Source organism: Sturnira hondurensis, unplaced genomic scaffold (assembly GCF_014824575.4).
Source record: "Sturnira hondurensis isolate 20B ecotype Veracruz unplaced genomic scaffold, ASM1482457v3 Scaffold0000648, whole genome shotgun sequence".
Lineage (NCBI taxonomy): Eukaryota > Metazoa > Chordata > Mammalia > Chiroptera > Phyllostomidae > Sturnira > Sturnira hondurensis.
Window position 1 is genome coordinate 4,987,932 of NW_028073279.1, and position 23,579 is coordinate 5,011,510.

The following is a 23,579-nucleotide window of genomic DNA, read 5'->3' on the forward strand; positions in this document are numbered from 1 at the left end:
TTATAAACACAGAAAAGTAAGTATGAAAAATGTAGCATATTGGTTGATGTTAGAAATACATAATTGTAAAACATTTCTATAGACTATAGTCTATCGTAATTGACAACTGGTGATTCATCATGCACATGCATTTGGGGCGCATTTTCCATGTCGGGTTCACAATGTTACCTTTTTTGTCCTTCCCTAGCAGAACAAGTTTGGGTGGGTACAGAGGGGTCTCAGCTAATGAAGGGTGAAGCTCCCCAATCCTCATTTCATTAGCTGGATGAACAAAAGAATCCTGAGAGATATAATAATATAGAACAAGGAAAGTAAACATTTAAACAATGGTTAACCAAGATGGGAATATCTTTATTTGGTTCAGATTTAAAGATGGGGCTCTAAAATTTTAACCATGGGAGCATTGGGAGAAGTGAATCATATACGTCTCTGAGGTAAGCCCTAATTTTTTTCTAATTTAAATGATTACCTTTGTTCATCAGACACTTGTTGAATGCCGTTTATATCCCTGACCCTGTGCAAAGAACTATAGTGTTTGCAAAGGCAGACAAAATAATCACCCATGCCTCTGGGAATTTACACTCTATTTGGAGAGATGAGATATAACTCATAATAACACAAGACTAAATTATGATAAGGCACATATCAGTAATATGACACATCCATATATATAATATAAACACATGTAGAAGTTCTAAGAGGGAGCTCTCTTAAGAGTTCTGCAAAGAAAGTATATCACTGATTAATTGGATTTTTAAAATCCTTAGCCATATTAATGCAAAACTGGGTTCTGTAAGTCCTGCTTTGACCACCAATCTCCCTTTTAATTCCTGCTGTTTTATCCCAAGTGACTCCATTTCTTTCATTGTATCATGCTTTCTTCATAACATTTCTAGCGTTCTCACGATCAGTCTAGCCTGCTAAGTCTTCATTCTAAATAAATTCATTGGATGAAATGAGCAACAGCATAAGAATAGAAGTTGATCATGACAAATTCACATGTAAAACACCCATACATTTTAAACTTTTATAATTTAAAGCATTATTTCCAGGTAACCAGGAGTGGTAGAGCATTAGGGAAGGCAAAAATATAACTTGTTTTCTAGATATAAAATTCTCACTTTTTTCCTACATATAAAAATGGTGTGTCTATGTATGTACCAATGTAGATTCGTGTGCAGCAGTTACCTTTTATCTTTATGTATTTTGTCCCTTAATTTTTAGATTAATTTGAATTCAAAAAAGAATTTTCAGTATTTTTAAATTTATTAGTACTTGTTAGTTTAGAACATTAATGTAACATATTTTGACATATTTTATTAAATCAGAGAAAGAAAATACTTGAGGACAAAAATATGAAAAATGAAACAGGTCCTGCCTGATAACTAATCTATTGATATGATCAGATTGAAGCTGTTGCTATAAATGGGGACTGAGGTCCCCATAATGACAGGCTTAGGAAGGTCTTTGGGTTTGCTGAGAAACATCCATTTCTTTAACTCCTGGCTCAAGTTCTATTTTGGGGGTTGTTTTTGGTTAGGTATATATAAGAATGTTTGCCTATGGAAAGCCTGGGTATATCTCATACTTTTTTGTTTGTAAAGAATATTTCAGTGGTAGAAGACTAAATGATCATCTAGTCCAGCCATTTCATTTCCTACCAGTGGATCCTAAGACTCAGTAAGGCCCAGGTTCACACAGACAGACAGAGGTCCAGTATGAAGGCATTGCTCTACTGGGCTCCAGTCCAAGGAGTTCCCCTTACACTGTGTGTTTCCCGGTGAGCTCGGCTGTGAGAAGGTTAGAAACTTAAAATGCAGTGTCAGATTTGAAGAGAGATAAGAAATCGAGTGGGATTGATGGATATAAGAGAAAAATCTATGTTTCTGTTGATTTTGAAAAATTATTTCAAAGGTTTAGTATAAGAAACTTATGACAAAGTTTTAAGTTGACAGAATAGAGAATAAAAGTTTACACATCTTTGGAGAAATTTGCAAAGACACAGATGCAAGTTTTTGATAAATGGTACCATGAAAGGCATAAAATATGTTGACTTTCAAAAAAATTTCAGTTACAAGGTGGCATATTTTTATTTCATTCCTATTCTACTGTTTATTATTCAGGTTGCCTTGGGCAAGTCAGAGTACCTCACTATACCTTATTCAGCTTATCAATAAAGGTAATTGATAATAAGAAATAGTACAAATTTCTGTCTAGTACAATATTCTATAAATATGAATAGAACTTAGTTTTTGGAAAAATATTAAAATATTCTTATGACACTTAATATTGAAGTATAGACATTTTGTTTTAGTCAAAATAACAAACCAAATAGTTGTATAATGCAGGGATGTGAATATAATTAAGGGTTTTACTATTCTTTCTCCTTATGCCTTAGACATTCAATAATCAAGTTATCTGGTATGTTTAGATCAAACTTTCACACTTGAACCCCAAAATTGTGACTGGAGCTCTACATGGGAGCTATGGTCTGACTTAGATTCAAGTGTCTGACCCTACTCAAGAATATTTTCCTTAAAGAATTTCTATTTGTAATCAAAAAGAGCCCTGGTGACTAAGAACGAGGATGATATCAGCTAATCATGAACTTGCTTTTTTTCCTCTAAAGTCCTGTAGCCCGTCACCTAGGAGAATAACACTATTGAAGCAAGAATAACGAATTTTATTGATCCAGTTAGACTCTCTCATGTTTATGTACAAATGATGATGATAACAATGATTATAATGATAATGATTATGATAATGATGATGGGCATCAGTTATAAACTATTACATGTCTGCTACTATGCTACACATTTTATATTATCCCTGTTAATCATTTAAATAACGTTATTTTTATTATTTATAATTTTAAAGTTATTTATTATCACCTTTGTTTTATAGATAAGAAAATGATGGCTCAAAGACGTAAAATCATAAATCCAAGTCACAAACCTCAACAGTGGTAGAGCCAGGAATTGAACTGGGATCGGTCTTACTTGAAGGACGGTCTTCCGTGTGATGCTGTGTATGATATATTGTGTACCCTAAGAAAAGCTCATTTCTCAAGTGTACTTCACAAAACAAAGTTAACTGTCCATCAGAAAAAACATTAAATTATTAACTTTTTCTCTATAAATTCCAGAGAGGCTAGAGGAATTAAGTTCATGTTGGAAATGTGGGTGAAGTTATCGGTAGGAAATAGAATTTAATGGGGGTCCCATTATTTCCTCCTGGTGAGGAAAAAGAAGTGTACAATTCTTTTTCTTACCACATTTCACCATTTGAACTAATCCTTGGCTGCTACTGCTGTTTGAAAGGGAGCCTAAGGAAGAAGCCCAAAAGGAAAAAAACTTTCGTGTGTGAACTTTTGAGAGAATAGGCCTAGTATTAATAAAAGTTTCTAAGGACATTTCAAGAATAATTGACTATTTTCTGTTAACAGGAAAACGATTTAATTCCTCTATAGAAAAAAATTAGACTGAGTTTTCTAACAGAGGAGAAGTGCAGAATCTTTGAGAATGTGACATGGCAAACAGGTATCCAATGAGTTTTCTGTAATGCAAGGCAGTGACTCACAGAAGGATGAAAAGAGGGTGGAGCAAGATTAACACCTCATTTTCTCATGAAGAAGGAGACCATCACTTACTACATCTTTCCTCTGTGCCAAAAAAGATTGTTATGTATGTATGTAAATACTTGTTTTCAACTGATTTTATTTTCACAAAACTTTGAGTGTTATTGTTATTTTTATTAAAAAAAGTTCCAAGTTCAAGAGTCACACTCCAAATACAAAAAAGCAGTTATAATTCAACTCAATGCAGATGCTTGTGTGCAAAGTTATGGGAAATTGAGACATCATACAATACTATCTGTGTTCTTAAGATAAAGAAATCAAGGCTGAGAAAGGTTTCAGTGACTTGTCAAGGTCACACAGTTGAAAACAAGGTAAAGTCAATATTTGAATTAGTGTCTGCTAGACTTCAAAGAACTCCTTGTTCTCAAACTGTGCTCTGAGGTACCTATGGTGCTGTTGTTAATTCACAGGGATACATAGGTCATTTTAAATATTTGAGGAAGCAAAACAATACTGACATAACTCAGATACTGTGTGAACTGCTACCTCCATCCAGGTAGCTCTCAGTTTCAACATGGGATTGCATATTCCTTTGGATGATAATGTTTGTGGAGCTGAGTTTTTGGTGGTTGCTGTGATTAAACAAGTGCCCCCTGAAAATAAATGTAAAACAGAAATTAGAGTGGCAGTACCTATGTGATTCTGAGATTTGGGAAGGTAGGTGGTGTCCAGCAGGTGCACACATTCCTTTAATAAGTAGTTTTGATTATTTAAAAATGAAATAAAAATATTATGTTTGCTTTTAATTTATGTGCATTATTTTCCAATGACCACTAAGTAGGGCATAGATACATACTATGTGGTTTGAACTTAATTACTTAAAAAATGGAACTGTCAGGTATTTCTTTTAGTCTAGGGTCCTTAATCAAAATTATTAAATCACTAAAGGCATTTGCATATCAAGAAGCCAGGAACCTCTAGCCTATACTTAGGTCACAGCTTTAATCACTGTACCATTCGCCTTCCTTCCTTACCTCCTCCTCCCCTGCCTTTCTTACTCCACAATACTCTCCATCATATTTTACCTTTACTCATAACATTATATCAATGTATTAATATACATAATATAATGTATTATATCATCACAGTTAAGAAGATTTTATTTTATTGACCAAATAGTAGATTGTTGTTGTTAAAATGCAACAATAGAATACAACTTTTTGTTTTATTCAATAAAAAGGTGATAAAATTTGGACAAGCATGGCAGCCAACATGCAATCACTGACTCAAAAAAAAGTCAGAGAAATTACCTTTGCCCTCAATAAGCTTCCTATGGGTGAAAAGACAGACATGTTACCAGAGCTACATACAACACTAGGCAATATCAGCCATTCACTTATTCAACAGATATTTATTGTGCCCTTACTCTATAGTAGGCACTGTGCTAGACCTTGGGCAGGCAATGGACAAGACAGACATAGTGCCTGCCTTCATGTCTGAAGCTAATAAATGAAATAATCCTAAAGGTTTTAATTATATTGAATGCAAATAAGCAGGGTGCTCAAAGGTTCCTACAGATCAGGATGAGCAAGGGAGGCCTTTCCTTTGAGGTAATAATTGTTGAGTCAAAAATTAAAAGATGAGGATGTTCTAGCCATGTAAAGAGCTGGTGCTGCAGACTGAGTTTGTGTATCCCCTCAAAATATATTTAAAATCTATGTAATGGTATTTGGAAGTGAGGTCTTTAGTAGGTGATTAGTAAAGGTAGAGCCTTCGTGAATGAGATTAGCACCCTTACAAATAAGACCATAGCAAGCTCTCTGGCTCCTTCCCTCATGTGAAGTCACAGAGAGAAGTTGGCCATCTACGAACCAGAAAGCAGGCCCTCACCAGACACGACGCCTGCTGGTGTCTTGGTCTTGCACTTATCAGCCTCAGTACTGTGAGAAAAGAATGTGCTTTGCTTATAAGCCACCCAGTCTATGGTTTCTGTTATAGCAGCCTGAATGCAGTCAGACAGTGAAGAAAAAGCAAACATAACCCCCACAAAGCATGCATGAAGGAAAACGAGAGCAGAAGATAACGTTCATATCTTCTTGTTCTCCTTATTTATGTGGCTTTACCAGTTGTATTCTCTGTTTAGCATAACTAAAACTCTAGGCATAGTATTTGTAAATAAAAACTGATCAATAAATGTTGACCTTTCCTTTTCCCTATTCCTGCTGTATTTTCCTTTTCCCTGTAGTATATTTGTAATCTAATTTTTTTTCTGTTTTCTGCTTTTGTCTAACTCAGTTTGTTTTTTCCCTCCTTGGATTTCCATATTTAACCACATACGTAAATATACCATGCATGTGTGATACCCTCCTCCACATTCTTGACAGTATGAACTAAATAATCACTCAAAAATGGTATACCAGGGCAAAACATGTAATGAAAATACTTAATATACACTGATTAGTTAGATACCAGATTATCTTTTTTTGTTATCTGGAAGCTGAAAACATGGAGTATAGCACCATAATTTGGGTACAGTGATTTCAAAAGAAAAGATGATACTGTGAGCTACAGTTTCTTCTTGTTCTTAGATTGCTAAAAGTTGGGAAAAGAGCTAGACAGGGTCTCCAACCTTTTGGTGTCTCTGGGCCACATTGGAAGAAGAAGAGTTGTCTTAGGCCACACATTAAATACATTGTAACAGGTAATCACAAAAAATAGTATTTTAAGTAAATTTATGATTTTATGTTGGGCTGCATTCATAGCCATCCTGGGCCACGTGCAGCCCACAAGTCATAGGTCGGACACTCCTGATCTGGAATCTCAGTTTGAGAAAAGGTATTGATATGGGGGTTTGAAGGTGGTGGTCAAGTAGTGGAAGCTCACTCCGCTTGCTTTTGCCCCAGCTAGGATTTTCCACTAATCTTCTGACAAATAACATGAACAATCAACGAAATCTTAGCTGATATGAAGTTTTGAGACAAGGAGTACAGAGGACACTTCACAATGAATGGTAAAGAGATTTTAGAAGTCAAAGGGGAAACACCTTGTGCGTGGTGCCTGTAGCAGCAGAGATTGGTCAGAAATTGCAGCTTCATGGCTCCCTCCCCTCCTGGGACAGGGACCGCAGTCCTGAGCAGGGAGTCCACAAACTCTTTCCAAGAGTGATATGGAAGGATGTGCGAGGTCAGGGAGATTCAGGATATGCACACACAGAGCAAGTAGCGTGTCCATAGCTGCAGTGCCAAATGCCAGCTTGGAGAGTGCCAGAGAGAGGGAGAGAGGGACTCTAATCTGTACATGAGTTGGGTGGAGGCAGGATGCAGTCAGCCATACTCCTGAGAGGCTTCTGGCTTTTTGGAGAGGGGGCATGCTTGGAAAGCCAGACAATGACTTGGTGCTGCAGTGGGTGTGCCACAGAGAGACTTTTAAAAGGGGAAACTGAAGTGTGCAGGGAAGGGACTCTGTGCAGCTGCCCTGCCAACAGAGGGACAAGATTGAAAGTGTGGTTTGCCCCCATTGAATACAGCTGAGCAGGGAGAGCAGAAAATTGCACAGCAAAGGGATTTCTGGCCCCACCCCAGTGTAGCTAGCAAGCCAGGGGGTATGCAAAACAGAATTTGGGACTGTGTCTACTGTGAGAGCAGTGGGCTGGGAATCAGATGGGCAAGAATTGAGTGCTTCAGATTATTTACAGCCAGGCTGAACCCCCTTTTCCCAACAGAATTCAGATCTCTGGAAAGGGAAGGTTGTATCCAGCCCTGACCTCCTGCAGAATTGCAAGTACCACATCCAATGGGAAAGCTTGGCAGGACAAGCTCAAGAACCCCCTGCAGGGTGCATATCTGCAGGAGAAAGGCAATAGAAACTCCAAATAGACTCATTTTGAACTTCTCTCAGGGCGACAAAATACACTAGTTCCTAGGGTCCCATTCCACTGAGGCCCAAAAGGTAGAGAGATCACAAATTGGGGCAGCAAAGGGGAATCAGAGCTCTGCCTAGCCTTGGCTCTCACACAGAGCTGCCAATAGCACCAAACAGGAAAGAACTGATCTTCTTACACAGATTAGCCCCTTCCTTGAAACAGACAGCTAGTTCATCAGAAACTATACATTACTGGAAACAAGCTGGGATGGACCAAGATAGGTGGCACAGGGGCAGGGGAAACACACCTACAATTTTCCCAGGAGATTGAACAGCGCCTCCTGGGGGAGAACCAGGGGTCTTGTCTTCCTGATTGCAATAGAAGGCCCCCCTAGAGGCAGGTGAAAATGGTACATGCGGTGCTGCCAGAAGTTAGATGATCCACCCCTGGACCTTCAGCTGATACAAAGCCAGAGGTGGATCCCCAAGGAGGAGACAGAAGGCAAATGTGAAACTCTGCTGAGACAAATTCCACCTCATTCTTTTCCAGAATTTGCATTATTTCTTCTCTCCTGTGGTCCTTTAACATTTCTTCATTTTCTTCAAATGTATTCCAACTAACTCACTATTTTTATCTTTTATGTTTTATTCTTTTTATTTAGATTTTTACATATTTTTAATCTTATTTTTATTTCAAATGTCACTTTGGATGCTTCCTTTGTCTTACTCCAGCTTGTCTTCTTCCTGCACTTTCTTGTTTTCATTGCAAATTTTATTTACTTCTTCTCTACACCTTGCTCCTATTCCCTACTCTTACTATTTCTCCTCCCTCTATCCTCTTAAAATCATTCTTCCTTTCCTTTAGTCAGCTCTCATTCTTTCTCTCTTTTTAATAATATTCTTATTTTCTTTTCACCTTTATAAATTATGGCTTGTTTGGCATGGATATTGTGGTTATTGCTCTTTTCCCTTCAATTTGTTCACAATTTTTTAATTTCAAATCTCATAGGTTACTCTCTCCCTGTCTTACTCCATTTTGCCTTCCTCCTTTGCTTCCTTATTTGAGTTTAGATTTTATTTTTTCCTTACTCTTAGCCTGGATTCTATTCCTTACTCTTATTATTTCTTTCCCCTCCATCCTCCCCAAATAACTTTACTGTAAACATCTCATGTTCTCTTTTCTCTGCCTTGCAATATTCTTACTTTCTTTCTACCTTTATTAATCTTTGCTCATAGGTTATTATTGACCTCATTGTAGTTTTTCTGTAATTTTTTCATATTGGCTCACAATACTTGCATTTTATTTCAAACCTCATATTATACTCTTCCCTTATCTTCATTTTGCATCATCCTTCCTTCTTTTACTTATGTTTTAAATTTTATTGTCTCCCTTTCTTCACCTTGTTTCTGTCCCCTATTCTTATTATTTCTCCTCCCTCTTCTCTCTCAAAATCATTTTTTCTCCTTTAGTCATTTCATATTCTTTTTTTCTATCTTCTGATATTCTTAATCTCTTTCAACCTTTAGTAATCTTTGCTTATTTGCAGTTGATATTGCTTGTGTGGGTTTGGCTTTCTGGCTGGTATTGCTTTATTAACCAGCGCCTGCACAACAGCATTCAAGATGTGGTAGGGGTTGTGACTTCTACTCAGACAGCCAAAGGGGAGGACCCACCAATGAATGAGCCATTAATACCAAAGCCCAAATACAAGGAGAGAACCCACATGAGCTGAATAAAGGGCATCCCTAAGCATAAAGGTCAGGAGACTAAAGAGACTGCACTACTGAGTCCCACAGAAGCACCACCACGTGAAGACAGGCAGTCACAGCAGAGCTATCTAAGACACAGAAACAAAAAAAGAGTTACCTAAAATAGGGAGACAAAGAAATAACCTGCAACTAAAAGGAAAGGAGAAATCCCTAGAAAAGGAGCTAAATGAAATTGAGGAAAGCAGTCTATCAGACATAGAGTTCAAAACGATGGTTATAAGGATGTTCAAGGAACTCAGTGAGAAGTACAAGGAAGTTTATGAAAGCTATAAGGAACTTAGTGAGAACTACACTAGCATGAAAAAGAACATAGAAACTATGAATCAAAACCAGGAATAAATGAAGAATGCAATATCTGAAATGAGGAATACACTAGAAAGAATTAGAATCAGGCTAGTTGAAGCAGAGGGCCGAATTAGTGATCTGGAAGAAAAAGTAGAAAAAAAAAACCCCAGTCAGAGTAACAAAACAAAACAAAAAATAAAGATTCAAAAGGAATGAGGATAGTTTAAGGGAGCTTCAGGACACATGAAACATAACAATATTTAGTTTAAGGGAGCTTCAGGACACATGAAACATAACAATATTTGTATCATTGGAATACCAGAAGGAGAAGAAAAGGAGCCAGCAGTAGAAAAGGTGTTTGAAAAAATAATGACAGAAAAGTTCCTTAACTTGGTGATGGAAAAAGTCACACAAGTTCAGGAAACACAGAGAGCTCAATCAAGATGAATCAGAAGGGGCCCACTCCATAATGCACAGTAACTAAAAAAGCAAAATTTAAAGGCAAATAGAGTGAGACACAGCCAGTAACCTACTAGGGAGTGCCAATAAGGCTGTTGGCTGATTTCTCAAGAGAAATGCTATGAGCAAGAATAAATTCACATGAAATATTCCAAGTAATGAAAAGCATGGGTCTGCACCAAGACTACTGTTTCCAGCAAGGTTCCCATTTAAAATGGAAGGTGAAAAAAATATAAAATGGAAGGTGAAATAAAGAGCTTCCTAGACCAAAAGAAAGCTAAAAGAGTATATCTCCAGCAACACAACATTGCAAGAGATGCTAGTGGGACTGCTAGAAGGAAGAAAAGAAGAAGAAGGAGAAGGAGAAAGAGGAAGAGAAGAAGGAGAAAAAGAAGAGAAAGAGAGAGAAAGAATAGGTTACATAGGTATGGACAAATGGCAATGAACAATCATCTATGAATAATAATCTTAAATGCAAATGGATTAAATGCTCCAATCAGAAGACATATGGTAGCTGAATGGATAAGAAAACAGAACCCACATATATGTTGTCTATAACAGACCCACCTCAGAACAGAGGATATACACAGGCTGAAAGTTAAGGGATGGAAAAAAATATTCCAACCAAATGGACACGAGAAAAAAGTTCAGGTAGCAATACTTATATCAGACAAAATGGACTTCAAAGCAAAGGCCATAAAGAGACAAAGAAGGTCACCACATAATACTAAAAGGCTTAGTTCAACAAGAGAGCATAACCTTTATAAACACATATGCACCCAACATAGGAGCACCTAAACATATAAGGAAAATCTTGGAGGACATCAAGAAAGATATCAAAAGATACACTTCTAGTCAAGATAGCAGTGTAGGCAGACTTGGCTCACCTCCTCCCACAAACACATCAAAATTACAACTGAAATATAGCACAGCCATCACTCAGAACCATCAGAAATTGAATTGAACAGGAATCTGACAGCTACAGAATTAAAGAAGAAAGATAGCAACAGCAACACAGTCATTGCTGGGGATTTTAACATCCCACTGCCAACAACAGATAGGTATTCCAAACAAAGAATCAACAAGGGTATTGCGGCACTGAACAACACCCTAGAGTGAATGGACTTCACTGATATATACAGAACCTTTCATCTCAAAGAAGCAAAATATTCATTCTTTTCAAATGCACATGGAACATTTCAAAGACAAACCACATAGCACACAAAACAAGCCTCAACAAATTTAAGAAAATTAAAATCATATCAAGCATGCGCTCAGACCACAGTGGATTGAAACTAGAAACTCACCTCAAGGAAAAAACCTAAACACATTCAAATACATGGAGACTGAATACCATGTTATTAAATAATGAATGGATTAACAATGAGATCAAGGAAGAAATCAAAAAGTTTCAGGAAACAAATGAAAATGAACCTACAACAACCCAAAACCTATGGGACGCAGTGAAGGCAGCCCTGAGAGGGAAGATCATAACAATACAGTTCTACTTAAAGAAGATAGAAAAATTTCAAATAAACAACTGAACTCTACATCTAAAAGAGCTAGAAAAACAACAACAAGCAAAGCCCAGAGCAAGTAGAAGGAAGAAAATAATCAAGGTCAGAGCAGAATTAAATGTCATAGGGACTGAAAAAAAACTACTCAAAGGATCAATAAATCCAGGAGCTGGTTCTTTGAAAAGATAAAATTGACAGTCCTTTAACCAGATTCATCAAGAAAAAAAGAGAGAGGGTACAAATAAGTAAAATCAAAAATAAAAGAGGAGAAGTTACAAATGATACCATAGAAATACAAAGGATTGTAAGAAATTACTATGAACAACTATATGCCAAGAAATTGGACAACCTAAGCAAAATGGACAAATTTTCAGAGACACACACTCTTCCAAAACTGAATCAAGAAGAAGCAGAAAGCCTGACTAGACTGCTAACAACTAGTGAAATTGAAGCAGTAATAAAAAACTCCCTGCTCACAAAAGCCCTGGACTGGATGGTTTCACAGGCGAGTTTTACCAAGAATTTCAAAAAGAACTAACTCCTACCCCTCTCAAACTATCCCCAAAAACTTAAGAAGAGGGAAGATTTTCAAACTTTTTATGAGGAGAGTATCATCCTAATTCCAAAACTGTGTAAAGACACAACAAAGAAAGAAAACTACAGGCCAATGTCTCTGATGAACACAGATGCGTAAGTCCTCAACAAAATATTGGCAATGCAGATTCAGCAATACACTAAAAAGACCATGTACTATAATAGAGTGGGATCATCCCAGGGATGCAAGGATGGTATGATATTTGCAAATAAATAAATGTAATATACCACATAAACAAAATGAAGGACAAAAGTCACATGATCCTATCAATAGATGCTGAATAAGCATTTAATAAAACCCAGCACCCATTTATGATAAAAACACTTAGAAAAGTGGGAATAGAAGGAGCATTCCTCAATATAATAAAGGCAATATGCATGAAACCTACAGCCAACATTATACTCTATGGGCAAAAGCTGAAAACTTTCCACTTAAGTTTAGAACCAGATAAGGGTATCCACTTTCACTACTCTTATTCAACATAGTAGTGGAAGTTCTAGCCACATCGATAGAGAAGAAATAGAAATGAAAGTCATAAAAATTGGAAAGGAGGAAGTAAAACTGTCATTATTTGCTGGCAACATGATAGTGAACATTGAAAACCTTATAGTCTCCACCAAAAAACTACTTGACCTAATAATGAATTTGGAAAAATAGTGAGATACAGTCAATACTCAGAAATCAAAGGCATCCTTTTATACTAACAATGAAATATCAGAAACAGAAACCAGGAAAAATATCCTGTTTGCTATAGCAGCAGATAAATAAAGCACCTAGAATTTAATTTAACCAAGGACAGCTCTGGCTGGTGTAGCTCAGTGAATTGAGCATGGGACTGTGAAGCAAAGGGCTGCTGGTTCGATTCTCTGTCAAGGCACATGCCTGGGTTGCAGGCCAAGTCCCCAGCAGGGAACACATGAGAGGCAACCACACATTGATGTTTCTCTCCCACTTTTTCTCCTTCCCTTCCCCTCTCTGTAAAAATAAATAAAAAATATTTTTAAAAATTTAACCAAGGACATAAAAATCCTGTACTCAGGAAACTTAGAGAATACTGAAGAAAGGAATTGAGGAAGATGCAAATGAATGGAAGCATATACTGTGTTCATGGATTGGAAGAATTAACATAATTAAAATGTCTATACTACCCAAAGCAATCTATAAATTCACCAAAATTCCCATTAAAATATCAATGGCATATTTCACAAATCTAGAACAAAGATTTCAAAAACTTATATGAAACAAAAAAAAGACCCAAAATAGCCTCAGCAATCTTCAGAAAGAAGGACAAAGTAAAAGGGATCACAATACCTGATATCAAACTATATTACAAGGCCAGTGCCATCAAAACAGTCTGCTACTGGCTTAAGAACAGACACATAGATCAATGGAACAGAATAGAGGTCCTAGAAATGAAACAATGTTTCCATGGTCAATTAATATTTGACAAAGGGAGCATTAGCATACAATGATGTAAAAATAGCCTCTTCAATAAATGATGTCTGGAGAACTAGACTAGCACATGCAAAAAAGTGAAACCAGACCACCAACTTACACCATACACCAGAATAAACTAAAATTGGATAAAAGATTTAAATATGTCATGATACCATAGAGGTCCTAGAGGAATACATAGGCAGTAAAATTTCAGATATCCCATGTGACAATATTTTTGCTAATATGTCTCCTAGGGCAAGGAAAATAAAGGAAAAAAAATTAACAAATGGGACTATATCAAAATAAAAAAGATTCTGCACAGTTAAAGAAACCATCAAAATGAAAAGTGAGTGGACCATCTGGGGGAACACATTTGCCAATGATACACTAGATGAGAATTTGATATCCAAAATATGTAAACACCAGGAAGACAAATAATCCAATTAAAAGATGGGCCAAAGATCTGAATAGACACTTCTCCAAGGAGAAGATATATTAAAAGATGCTCAACATCACTAGCCGTCAGAGAGAAACAAATTAAAACCACAATGAGGTATCACCTCACACTGGTCAGAATGACCATTAACAAGTCAACAGCAGCAAGTGCTGATGAGGCTGCGGAGAAAAGAGAACCCTAGTGCACTGTTGGTGGGAATGCAGACTGGTGCAGACACTGTGGAAAACAGTATGGAATTTCCTCAAAAAACTAAAAATGGAACTGCCTTTTGGCCCAGTGATTCCTCTGCTGGGAATATACCATAAGAATCCTGAATCACCAGTTCAAAAGTACTTACATACCCCTATGTTCATAGCAGCTCTATTTACAATAGCCAAGTGCTGAAAACAGCCTAATTGCCCAGCAGTAAATGAGTGCATCAAAGAATTGTGGTCTATTTACACCATGGAATACAGCAGAAAGAAAGAAGGAGCTCCTACCTTTTGTGACAGCATGGATGAAACTGGGAAATATTATGCTAAGTGAAACAAGCAAGTCAGTGAAAGGTAAATACCATATGATCTATAAGAGGAGTCTAATGAACAAAATAAACTAATGAACAAAATATAACCAGAGCCACAGAAAAATGAAACAGACTGACAGTGACCAGAGGGGAGGGAGGAGGGGATAATGTCGGAAAGAAGGGGAAGGGACTAGTCAAAGAACATGTATGAATGACCTATGGACATAGACAACAGGGTGGGGATTGACTGTGGGAGCAGGGCAGGGGATGGGTGGAGGAGGGAAAGGGAAAAATTGGGACAACTGTAATATAATAACAATAAAAAACAGAAAAAAGTATTGAAGTTAACAGTGAAAAGGGGGGTGGATTAGAAATAAATAGAAAGCTGAAGCTTGAACTTCAATCTTCTCTCTGTGGAGCTTGGTTACTGCAGCTAATTAAGACACTTAGGCAGTAAGAAGCTATCCTAGATTTTTTAAAAGGGCCAAACATGTGGTGATGGAAGATGATTAGACTTTGGGTGGTGGGCACACAATGTAATATACAGATAAAATGTACACTTGAAACCTATATGATCTTATTAACCAATGTCATCTCAATAAATGTAACTAAAAATTAACAAATAAATAAAAAACTTTAGAGAGGACAGCAGAACTAGATTTGTGCTAGAAAGATCATTAGTAAGGCCAGAAGGGAGCTGAGGACAAGGTGAGCCAAGAAGTAGACAGTTTTTACACTAATGCAAGACAGAGTTGAGGACCTCAGAAGATCCAGGAAAAACAGCTGCAAATGAATAGGCTTTGGTGATTGTTTGGAAGGGGAAGGAGTGGGTAAATGTGGGGAAAAGGAATCAGAATACCATCCAAATTTCTAGCTTCAATTAAGAAGTAGATAATAATGGTGGCAGCTGAGATCAAAATCAGGAATACAGGTGTAGAAGCAAGTGAGGGGAAGAAACATTCATTTTAGTTATGGGTTTGTTAAGCTTGAAGTACTTGTGGGACAATTTTAAGATATATTTCCTCCACTAAGATGATTATTAAATTCTTGACCAAAGCCATCTTTTCCTTACCTTACCTATTGCATCCTTGTATTAAGCAATATAAAGATGTGTTTTAGAATCTCTTTAGTTATAGTAAAATTACTCAGTCTACAAATTATCATGATTTCACAGTTATTTTGATGTAAAACAGATCACATGGGATTTAAATACAAAGTATGTTTTTACTATGCACCTGCCAGAAGTTGTTTTTCTGCCTTTTTATATTATTGCAATATCTCAGACATTAAAGAAAAGTATGTTGCTCTACTATAGCATAGCTATAATGTTTTGGAAAGGAAAAGTAAATAATACCAATTTTATAAGCGAAGAGAAAAGGGCAACAAAAATGAATGTTTACTTAAATTTTCTTCCCTACATACCCATGTGTATGCCTCTCCTCTGGGCTGGCTGGAATGCAATCTCCACTGACAGGTCTGCACATCGTGCTTAACTTTGCTCAAGCTTTTCCCTTGGCCTGAAATGCCATCCTCTCTTTTTGATTTTAAAACAACCTCTCAATTATTAATATATAATTCAACATTAAACTGCCTCAAGTAACTTTGTAACTAATAGGCAATGATTGTTTATCTCTCTAGTTTTCTTAAGAGTATTATATTCTCCATCACACAACCAACCTTGTAATCGTATTTCATACATTTCCCAATTACTTCAAATGTGTTAAGTTTACCTGGCTAGGTCCTAAATTAGTGCGGAAACTATGCATGCATCTTATATTTCTTCTCTCTCTCCAACAGGGTTTAGCACAGTGCTAAATATACAGTTGGTTTTTAATCAATGCAACAAGTTGATGCTCTGACATGCAGATTTGTAAAAGAGTTTTGCCAATATAAATTTTAGAGAAGCAGTTATAGCAACCTCTAGATGTTTTCATACCAATTATGTTTCTCATGAAGATAAAAGGTGATAAGCAAATTATTGGAAGAGTTGATGAGACAGTGCAGATGTGACATACATGTAGTTGAATTCTTTTCAGACCAAAAAAATTGGTAAGGATGAATATATAACTCATTCTAAAATATAGAAATAAAGCTCACATTATTAAATTTTAAAAAGCTGAATTTCTAAGTCATCTCCTTTTATTTTGTTGTTAATAGTAGTGTTTCCTTAGAAAGATTGCAACCAAAACACAAAAACATTACAAAAATTTTTGCCTCTGAATCTGAATTTTACTGAGATTTACAGAATAAAATAATCTTCAGTTAGTCACTTCTAATGACTCATACAATAAAAGTTTGGTGTTGCCAAAAGGATATCATGAAAATGATATAATGAATGTACTGGCTGGGGCTAGCTGGGTGAGCAAATTATTTTTTTCTGTGTGTATTGGAACTTTTGGAGCTGTAGTAATGATTTTAGGCCATGAGGATATCATCTATCTATCTGTGATTTATTAAATGCAATCCTCATAGTTTGAAATAGCAGAAAGACTGCATTTATAGTTTGGGAAATAAAATGTACTTTTTAAGGAAAATCTATTCAGTTTAAAAATATAACATATCATTTAGTTATTCAAAAAATCCAAACCACACTGGCAATTACCAATAACCTTGAAATACCTCCATTGTAATCTCCTTTGGGGCTACAGGCCACTTGTGTTCATATTTTTCTTTCACAGTTTGCTCCGTGTTAGCAGTTGGATTTGAATTCTCAACACGCACTCCATGGCTCGGCTTACCCACCAGATTTTGAACAGATTTTACCATATTCTTTAAATCCTCTGGGTAAGGAGTTGGATATCGTTTTAGGTTTATTTCAACCTAGAAGTTTATAAAAAGAAATTTAACATAAAAATACCTTCAGCAAGCATGTTCACAAACTACTCCATTTTTCATGTGGTAACATAAGCAAATGCAGTATAGTGAGTGTGGAGCTGGCTGAGAAATTGCTCCATAGAACAAGAGACTTACTGTTTGCCTCTCACTCTGCCTGTGGGACTTCCCACCCCTACCTACCCTTGCAGACTAAACCCAATTTTTGGATTACATCCTATCTTTAGACCTACCCTATAATGGTTGAAATACCAGTACATCCAACACTTAAGTGACTGGTAATCTCTGAAAAATTTCATTGTGGTTATTAGCTGCTTTTATATTTTAGAGGCTCTTTTTTTCTTGACTGAATTATCTATATCATTATTTTGATGTTAAAATATATTTGAAATATTAACGCAGGTGATGGAGGAGACCCCCTAAAATTTACACATGGAATGAATTATCCTTTACTTAAAAAATCAGGAGGTAACAATATCTGCTACTCAAATATCAGCTCTATGTTAACTAGCATGTTACATCAAAAGATAGGGTAGCTAATTCTTATTAATATTTAAGAGAATATGTTTCAGGGTGGCTTTAAATTTTATCTTTACCCTAATAAAGTAATGCACTTTGTATGTAGTATCTTACAATAAAGAGAAATAAAAAAATTGTGAACATTTTCTAAGATATTCTAGGTAAATATATACATTTTGGCTTATGTCTATCCAGATAGTTATTTCCATCCTTGAACTCCTTTCTGGTGTATCATATATATATTAATGATTGTTAATGATTTTTGTCCATTTAATTTAGACAGAAAATATGAGACATTCCATATAGAATATTCAAACATCACAGTACTTATAATATTACTTAGATAGAATAGATATAAATTGTTGTTGCTGATTCAAAAGGAATGGGAAGAAAATAAGGGGCAGATTTACTTGGCCAGACTTGTTAAAAAATCATGACTTTTTGCATCTGAGTAGAACCAACTTTACAAAATGGAATGGCTTATGTGATTGTGGTAAGTACGTGTCTGTGGAAAGTGTGTGTCGGTGAGAGGTTCAGGAGGAGCAGGTGGAAGACACGCTTAGGAAGTGTGGGAATGAGAGAGAGAGAGAGAAACAGGGAAGGGCACACACATCCCCATCCCCACACACCCATGTAATTCATGGGATGTAAGAGGCTGTGGCGGTGGCATAGGTCTGAGGATTATGAATATGAACTCAAACACTTTTGCTCATCTGCAGTTTTAGCAAATCCACCAACTTTGTCATTCTAGTGTTTCATCTTTCTTGTGGCTCATTTTCATTCTCAAATACTGCTATTGGGTTTCCCTAGATGATTCCTAATATTTCTTTCTATACCAAAAATATGAAATTATTTTTCCCATAAATTTTTGGAAAGCTAATGAAAAACCAGATACTTTTGCTAGTGTAAATAATGTTTAAGTATAATTTAATCTTTTATACTCCCAAATAAATAAGGATGAAATTAATAGCATATAGAAATAAAGTTACACAAATATAACCCAAGAAAAACTTAGACTTTACATAAAAAGTGTAAGTAGTTAAAGTATAATATAAATATATTTAAGGGTACTTAATTTATAATGCATTCTTCAATAAACATGAAAAGAATGATTCCATATTAGACAAGGTCCATTTGTAAAAGGCGAAAGATTTATGCGATCTGAAGAGAAACCAGAGTATAGACAAGGTCCATTTGAATGCATGCATATTGGATATGCTGTTTGAGTTGTAGTAGAAATGTTAATCACAAATTAAATTTATATTTTAAATTATATTGTTGAACTTGTTTCAAAGTACTTGATATCAAAGGACTAAAAGTCAAACTCTACATTTAAAAATGTAAATTACAGAATGGTATGACTATTATGCCAATTAAAACATCTTTTAATTTTTAACTACCAGTGGAATATGAATGAAAAATATTTTCAAGTAGGTCATTAAATTAAAATTCTATGTACCTTAAAGTATCCTCAATGCTAACATTGTGCTTCTAATTAAATCAAAGGCAAGAATGTGAAGTGTTCTTTAATTGAATTAAGTACTTCACTGAATAATGTAATCTCTTTTTTTTGGAGATGTTATGTCCCATCTGACACAATTACAGGACTATTTGCTAATGGCTATGGTACCAATATTTTCTGTTCAGTTTATAAGCAAATCACTGTGATATTATGGTCACATCACCAGAATATGTTTGGGTATTTTATCTCTGTAAAAATTTTAAATCTACAGCAAACGAAGCTCAAGCTTTGGGGCTTGTCACTTGTATGGGTTCTCTACAAAGCCTTGTGAGAAGCCCTACTTATGCGTTTGTGTGGGTATTATATATTTTTGTCTTAAAGAGGCCCCTCAGAAAACTGTGGAAGCTTCAGGTCTCATAAAACTTGGATTTGTTCCACCTAGATAATTTGCTCCTTTCTTCTCGTTTACTAGTCCCTCTGCGGAACTTATTGGACTTGAAGTCAGAAGACCCAAATAGAAGCCAGTTACCTAGACTCGCTATCAGTTTTCCGCTGACATCACATGGGAGTGATGATCTCTCTCCCACCACTTGTATTAACGGAGAGCTAAAATTAAATAACATATGTGACAGTCCTTTGAAAATTTATAAATTCTATGCAGAAATTAGATACTATTTCTAATATCATATTCTACTTATATAATTTAAAATCTGGATTCCTTTATTACTCTAGATTCTACTTTACATGTCTAACCACAATACCTATAACTAAATTGTTCTTCAGATTGTATGCAGCAACAGCTATGATTTCTTCAGTATTTGCCATGTATCAGGCACCATGCAAAACGTTCTATAGGGGTATTTATTTTAATATTAGTTATTTATGTAATAATACTTATTCATTATTTACCACACACCTTTAAAGGATTAATGGTTAATAATATTAATTAATAATTTATGATTATAATTAAATCTTATGACCCATTAAAGTATATTCCCATTTTATGGGGGAAAAATAACTCAGGGACTCAGACAGTATAAGTTACTCGCCCAAGGTCACACAGCTAATAGGCGGCAATACCCAAATTCAAACTCAGCTCTTTGACTCCAAAGTTTACACTACATAAGTGTTACTTGGCTCAGAGCTACTCTCTGTTATAGGTACGGGACATATTTGTATCATCTTGTGAAAGAAATACCATAAGTCTAAAAGGTAAATTTTATTGAGTTAAATTAGATTATTTCAATTTTTATAACAATTAAATTATATTAATAAGTCACTAATGCCCAAATACAAAAGCAATTTCTACATATTTGTATATATATATATATATATATAAGCTAAAAATATTCCCTTATTCTAACATGGATGAAAATATATATAAATTCGTTTACTATACATGTAGTTGGAAAAAATCTGTCAATTATGTTCTTACCAAATGTTGTGTATATCACTCACCATAAAGTATTTGCTCATTTCACATAAACATTTTATTAAAATGCAAGATATTTACTGAAATGCTATTTATTTTAATTTTTGGAAACAGAATATATGTTTCACAATATTCTCTATATCTCAGATCTAAACAAAGTGCAGTAAATGCAAATAGCAGCTGCAAGATGTTGGAGACTCCCCAAAATTTAGCAATGAAAAAAATTAGTGCTCATAATTAGGGTATTTAGAAGTGATATTTTGAATTTATACAGAGCTGTGGTTTTCTTATGTAATGATTAAATTTTAATTTGATTTCGTTGTAAATTCCAGTAAGAGAAATGATAGTTAATGCTTTAATTATTGATTGTTAAATACTTATATTAGAAATTAAATGGAATAGTTTACACACAAAGGAAATGTATAGTAGTTTTAGTTAGGAAAACGCATTCTCAGCTTGCCTTATATTGTAGAAAGAATATAAGACAGAATAAGAATCTAGTCCATTACATGTGGATGACAAAGTTTACAAAAAAATGCCGTGTTTTTTCACATCCCATTAAGACTTGTTTTTCCCCCTTAAACTCTTACAAACCCAACCCACGAAGGTAAAAGAAACCCTACTTGCCACAACTCGCAAACCAATCTTCTCTTACAGGAATTCTCATCTGTGCCTTAAAGGGAAATTGATACTTTTTGACAGATGCCATCTTTGTGCTTAAAGTTTATTCTCAGCAAATCTCAATTTAAATCCCATGCTATTTTAAGAATCAAGTTTAGATATTTAATTTTCTCCAGAATTAATATTTTTAAAATATGTGTGTATGTGTTGGGTAATTTAGAATTTATCAATAGTGTCATCAACATTCTGCTTGACTATTGGTATTCCCACACTTTAAATTAAAAAATACTAAAAAACATAATAAAAAAGAAGCACCCAATTTAAAAACCAGCCAGATATCCCACCATTAGGCACTTCATTATGAGGTTCCCTCCCCTCTGACTCAAGTGTCCCCACCCCATTGCCAATGCCAATGAACAAAAATTAAATTGGGATCAAACACTGGCAATCGCTAAGTTTCTGTAATCAACATTTCTTACCCCAAATCATGCAGAACATACCCCATAAACCACTGTTCCAAGGGTGCCTCTACATGGGAGATTCTCCTACCCCACACCTAGGCCTACCTGTCTGCCACTTAGAGAGGGAAGAGTGGTGGATTGTGCTGCAACTGGCAATGGAGTGCACATGCTCCTTTCCTGCTGGAGGCCACTTATACAACCCCATGCCAGCTGTGGGTCATTCTGGGGGACGGGCATATCTTGGATCTGCTGATCACACCTGGCCCATGGTGTGCAGCAATCGCCAGACAGTCTGGCAGGTTGCAGAGTAATCCCACGCTGGCCCCTTTCCCAGGGGGCTTGGCAGGAGTGATCCTGTGGGAGAAGGAATCTCCATTTTCTGGGAGAAAGAGGAGCACTGTAGCAACACTTTCACTTTATCATTTTTCTACTCTTGATTTTTTTTTCACTCTGGGTAATGCATTTAAAACAACCATCAGAAAATTAGTTTTAACTCTACATAATAAAACTGTACCAACATCCTATGAGGCTAAAATGTCACAATTTCTTCACACAATGCAGCATTCACACTACACTATACACACTGTAAGTAGGGCATTACGCTGTAGTCTATTTGGAAGTTGATGGCATAGATCACTGTCTCTTTTTTAAGTTTTCTGACAATTAAACTAAAATTGTGCTATATTTAAAGTATGTGTAATGAACCAGAAAAGTGTGATTAATTCAGTTTAAGATTTCAGTATATTCCACTCATCGTATTTTCATGATGCTATATTTAGAAGTTTGTTTGTATTCTAATTTTTCCAATAGCCTATGGCTTTGGAATATTCAAATTAGTTGAAGCCAAGTAGTTTGAGATTTGGGGAACACATATGGCTTAACCACAATATAAATGAACCAAATATAAATAAACATAGAGAAAAACGTATTCTGAAGTATAATGAACCTACAGTGATTATAAAAAATTATTATAAAAAAATTATTATAAAATCTGATCACGTAACATACAAACAAGGGCTTCTAAATAGTTGTTTGCATTTACTGTATTTTATATTTTTATTGACACATATACAAGTATATTAAATACACTCTTTTCCATTGGGTTTTTTGACTATAGAATTTTAGGAAGAAGTATGTAGTTTTTGACATTTAATGAAGCAAAACAATGAATCAAAGGTCCAGTAAAGAATGCATCATCCATTAGTTCTGCATTTAACATATGAAATCCTTAAAAATAGATATCTAAAGGTTGTTCTAAAGGTTGTTTATTTTTAGTTTAGCATTGTTTTTTTTCTAGGAATTCACAATAAAAATGTCTCTCCTTGTTAGATAGCACTAATCAGCTATCAAGAAACATTTTTAATCCAATTTTAAAGCAAAATTATTATCTTGATTTGGGAATCCATTTTGGGTTCTCTACAATGATATAGATATGCATTATCAATTACTTGCTGTCTAATTCTAGTAAGGTTCTAAAGTATGTTGGCTTATGAAAGAAGTTCAGAAAATGTGGGACTGAGAGGAGAGAAAAGGACACATCATACAATCTAGGTTTACTAAAAGAATGCACATACAATTACTTAGGAAATTAATTACTAAGAGTGAGAGCTGTTAGTACCCAGGATGAAAAACATACACAAATAATACCATCTAAATGAATAAGAGATTCAAGATGCTGCTATAATGATAACACAAAGATCTGATATTGATAAAATCTATATGAATCTTAGTACTTTCAATTTTAATTAATAAAAATATAGATTTTAAAATTCAGCCTTGTTACTTGTTATTA

General features: G+C 35.3%; 1 protein-coding gene across 1 annotated transcript in view; it reads right to left on the minus strand.

The window, feature by feature from the left end:
- The window catches only part of LRRC7 (leucine rich repeat containing 7), a 307,638-nt gene that overhangs the window by 83,865 nt on the left and 200,194 nt on the right, over nt 1-23,579 (minus strand). The window contains exons 16-18 of the mRNA XM_037043945.1: nt 21,893-22,141; nt 17,080-17,280; nt 169-280 (exon numbers count right to left, since the gene is read on the minus strand). Of these exons, the coding sequence (XP_036899840.1) occupies nt 169-280; nt 17,080-17,280; nt 21,893-22,141 (562 nt within the window). The remainder of the gene's footprint in view (nt 1-168; nt 281-17,079; nt 17,281-21,892; nt 22,142-23,579) is intronic.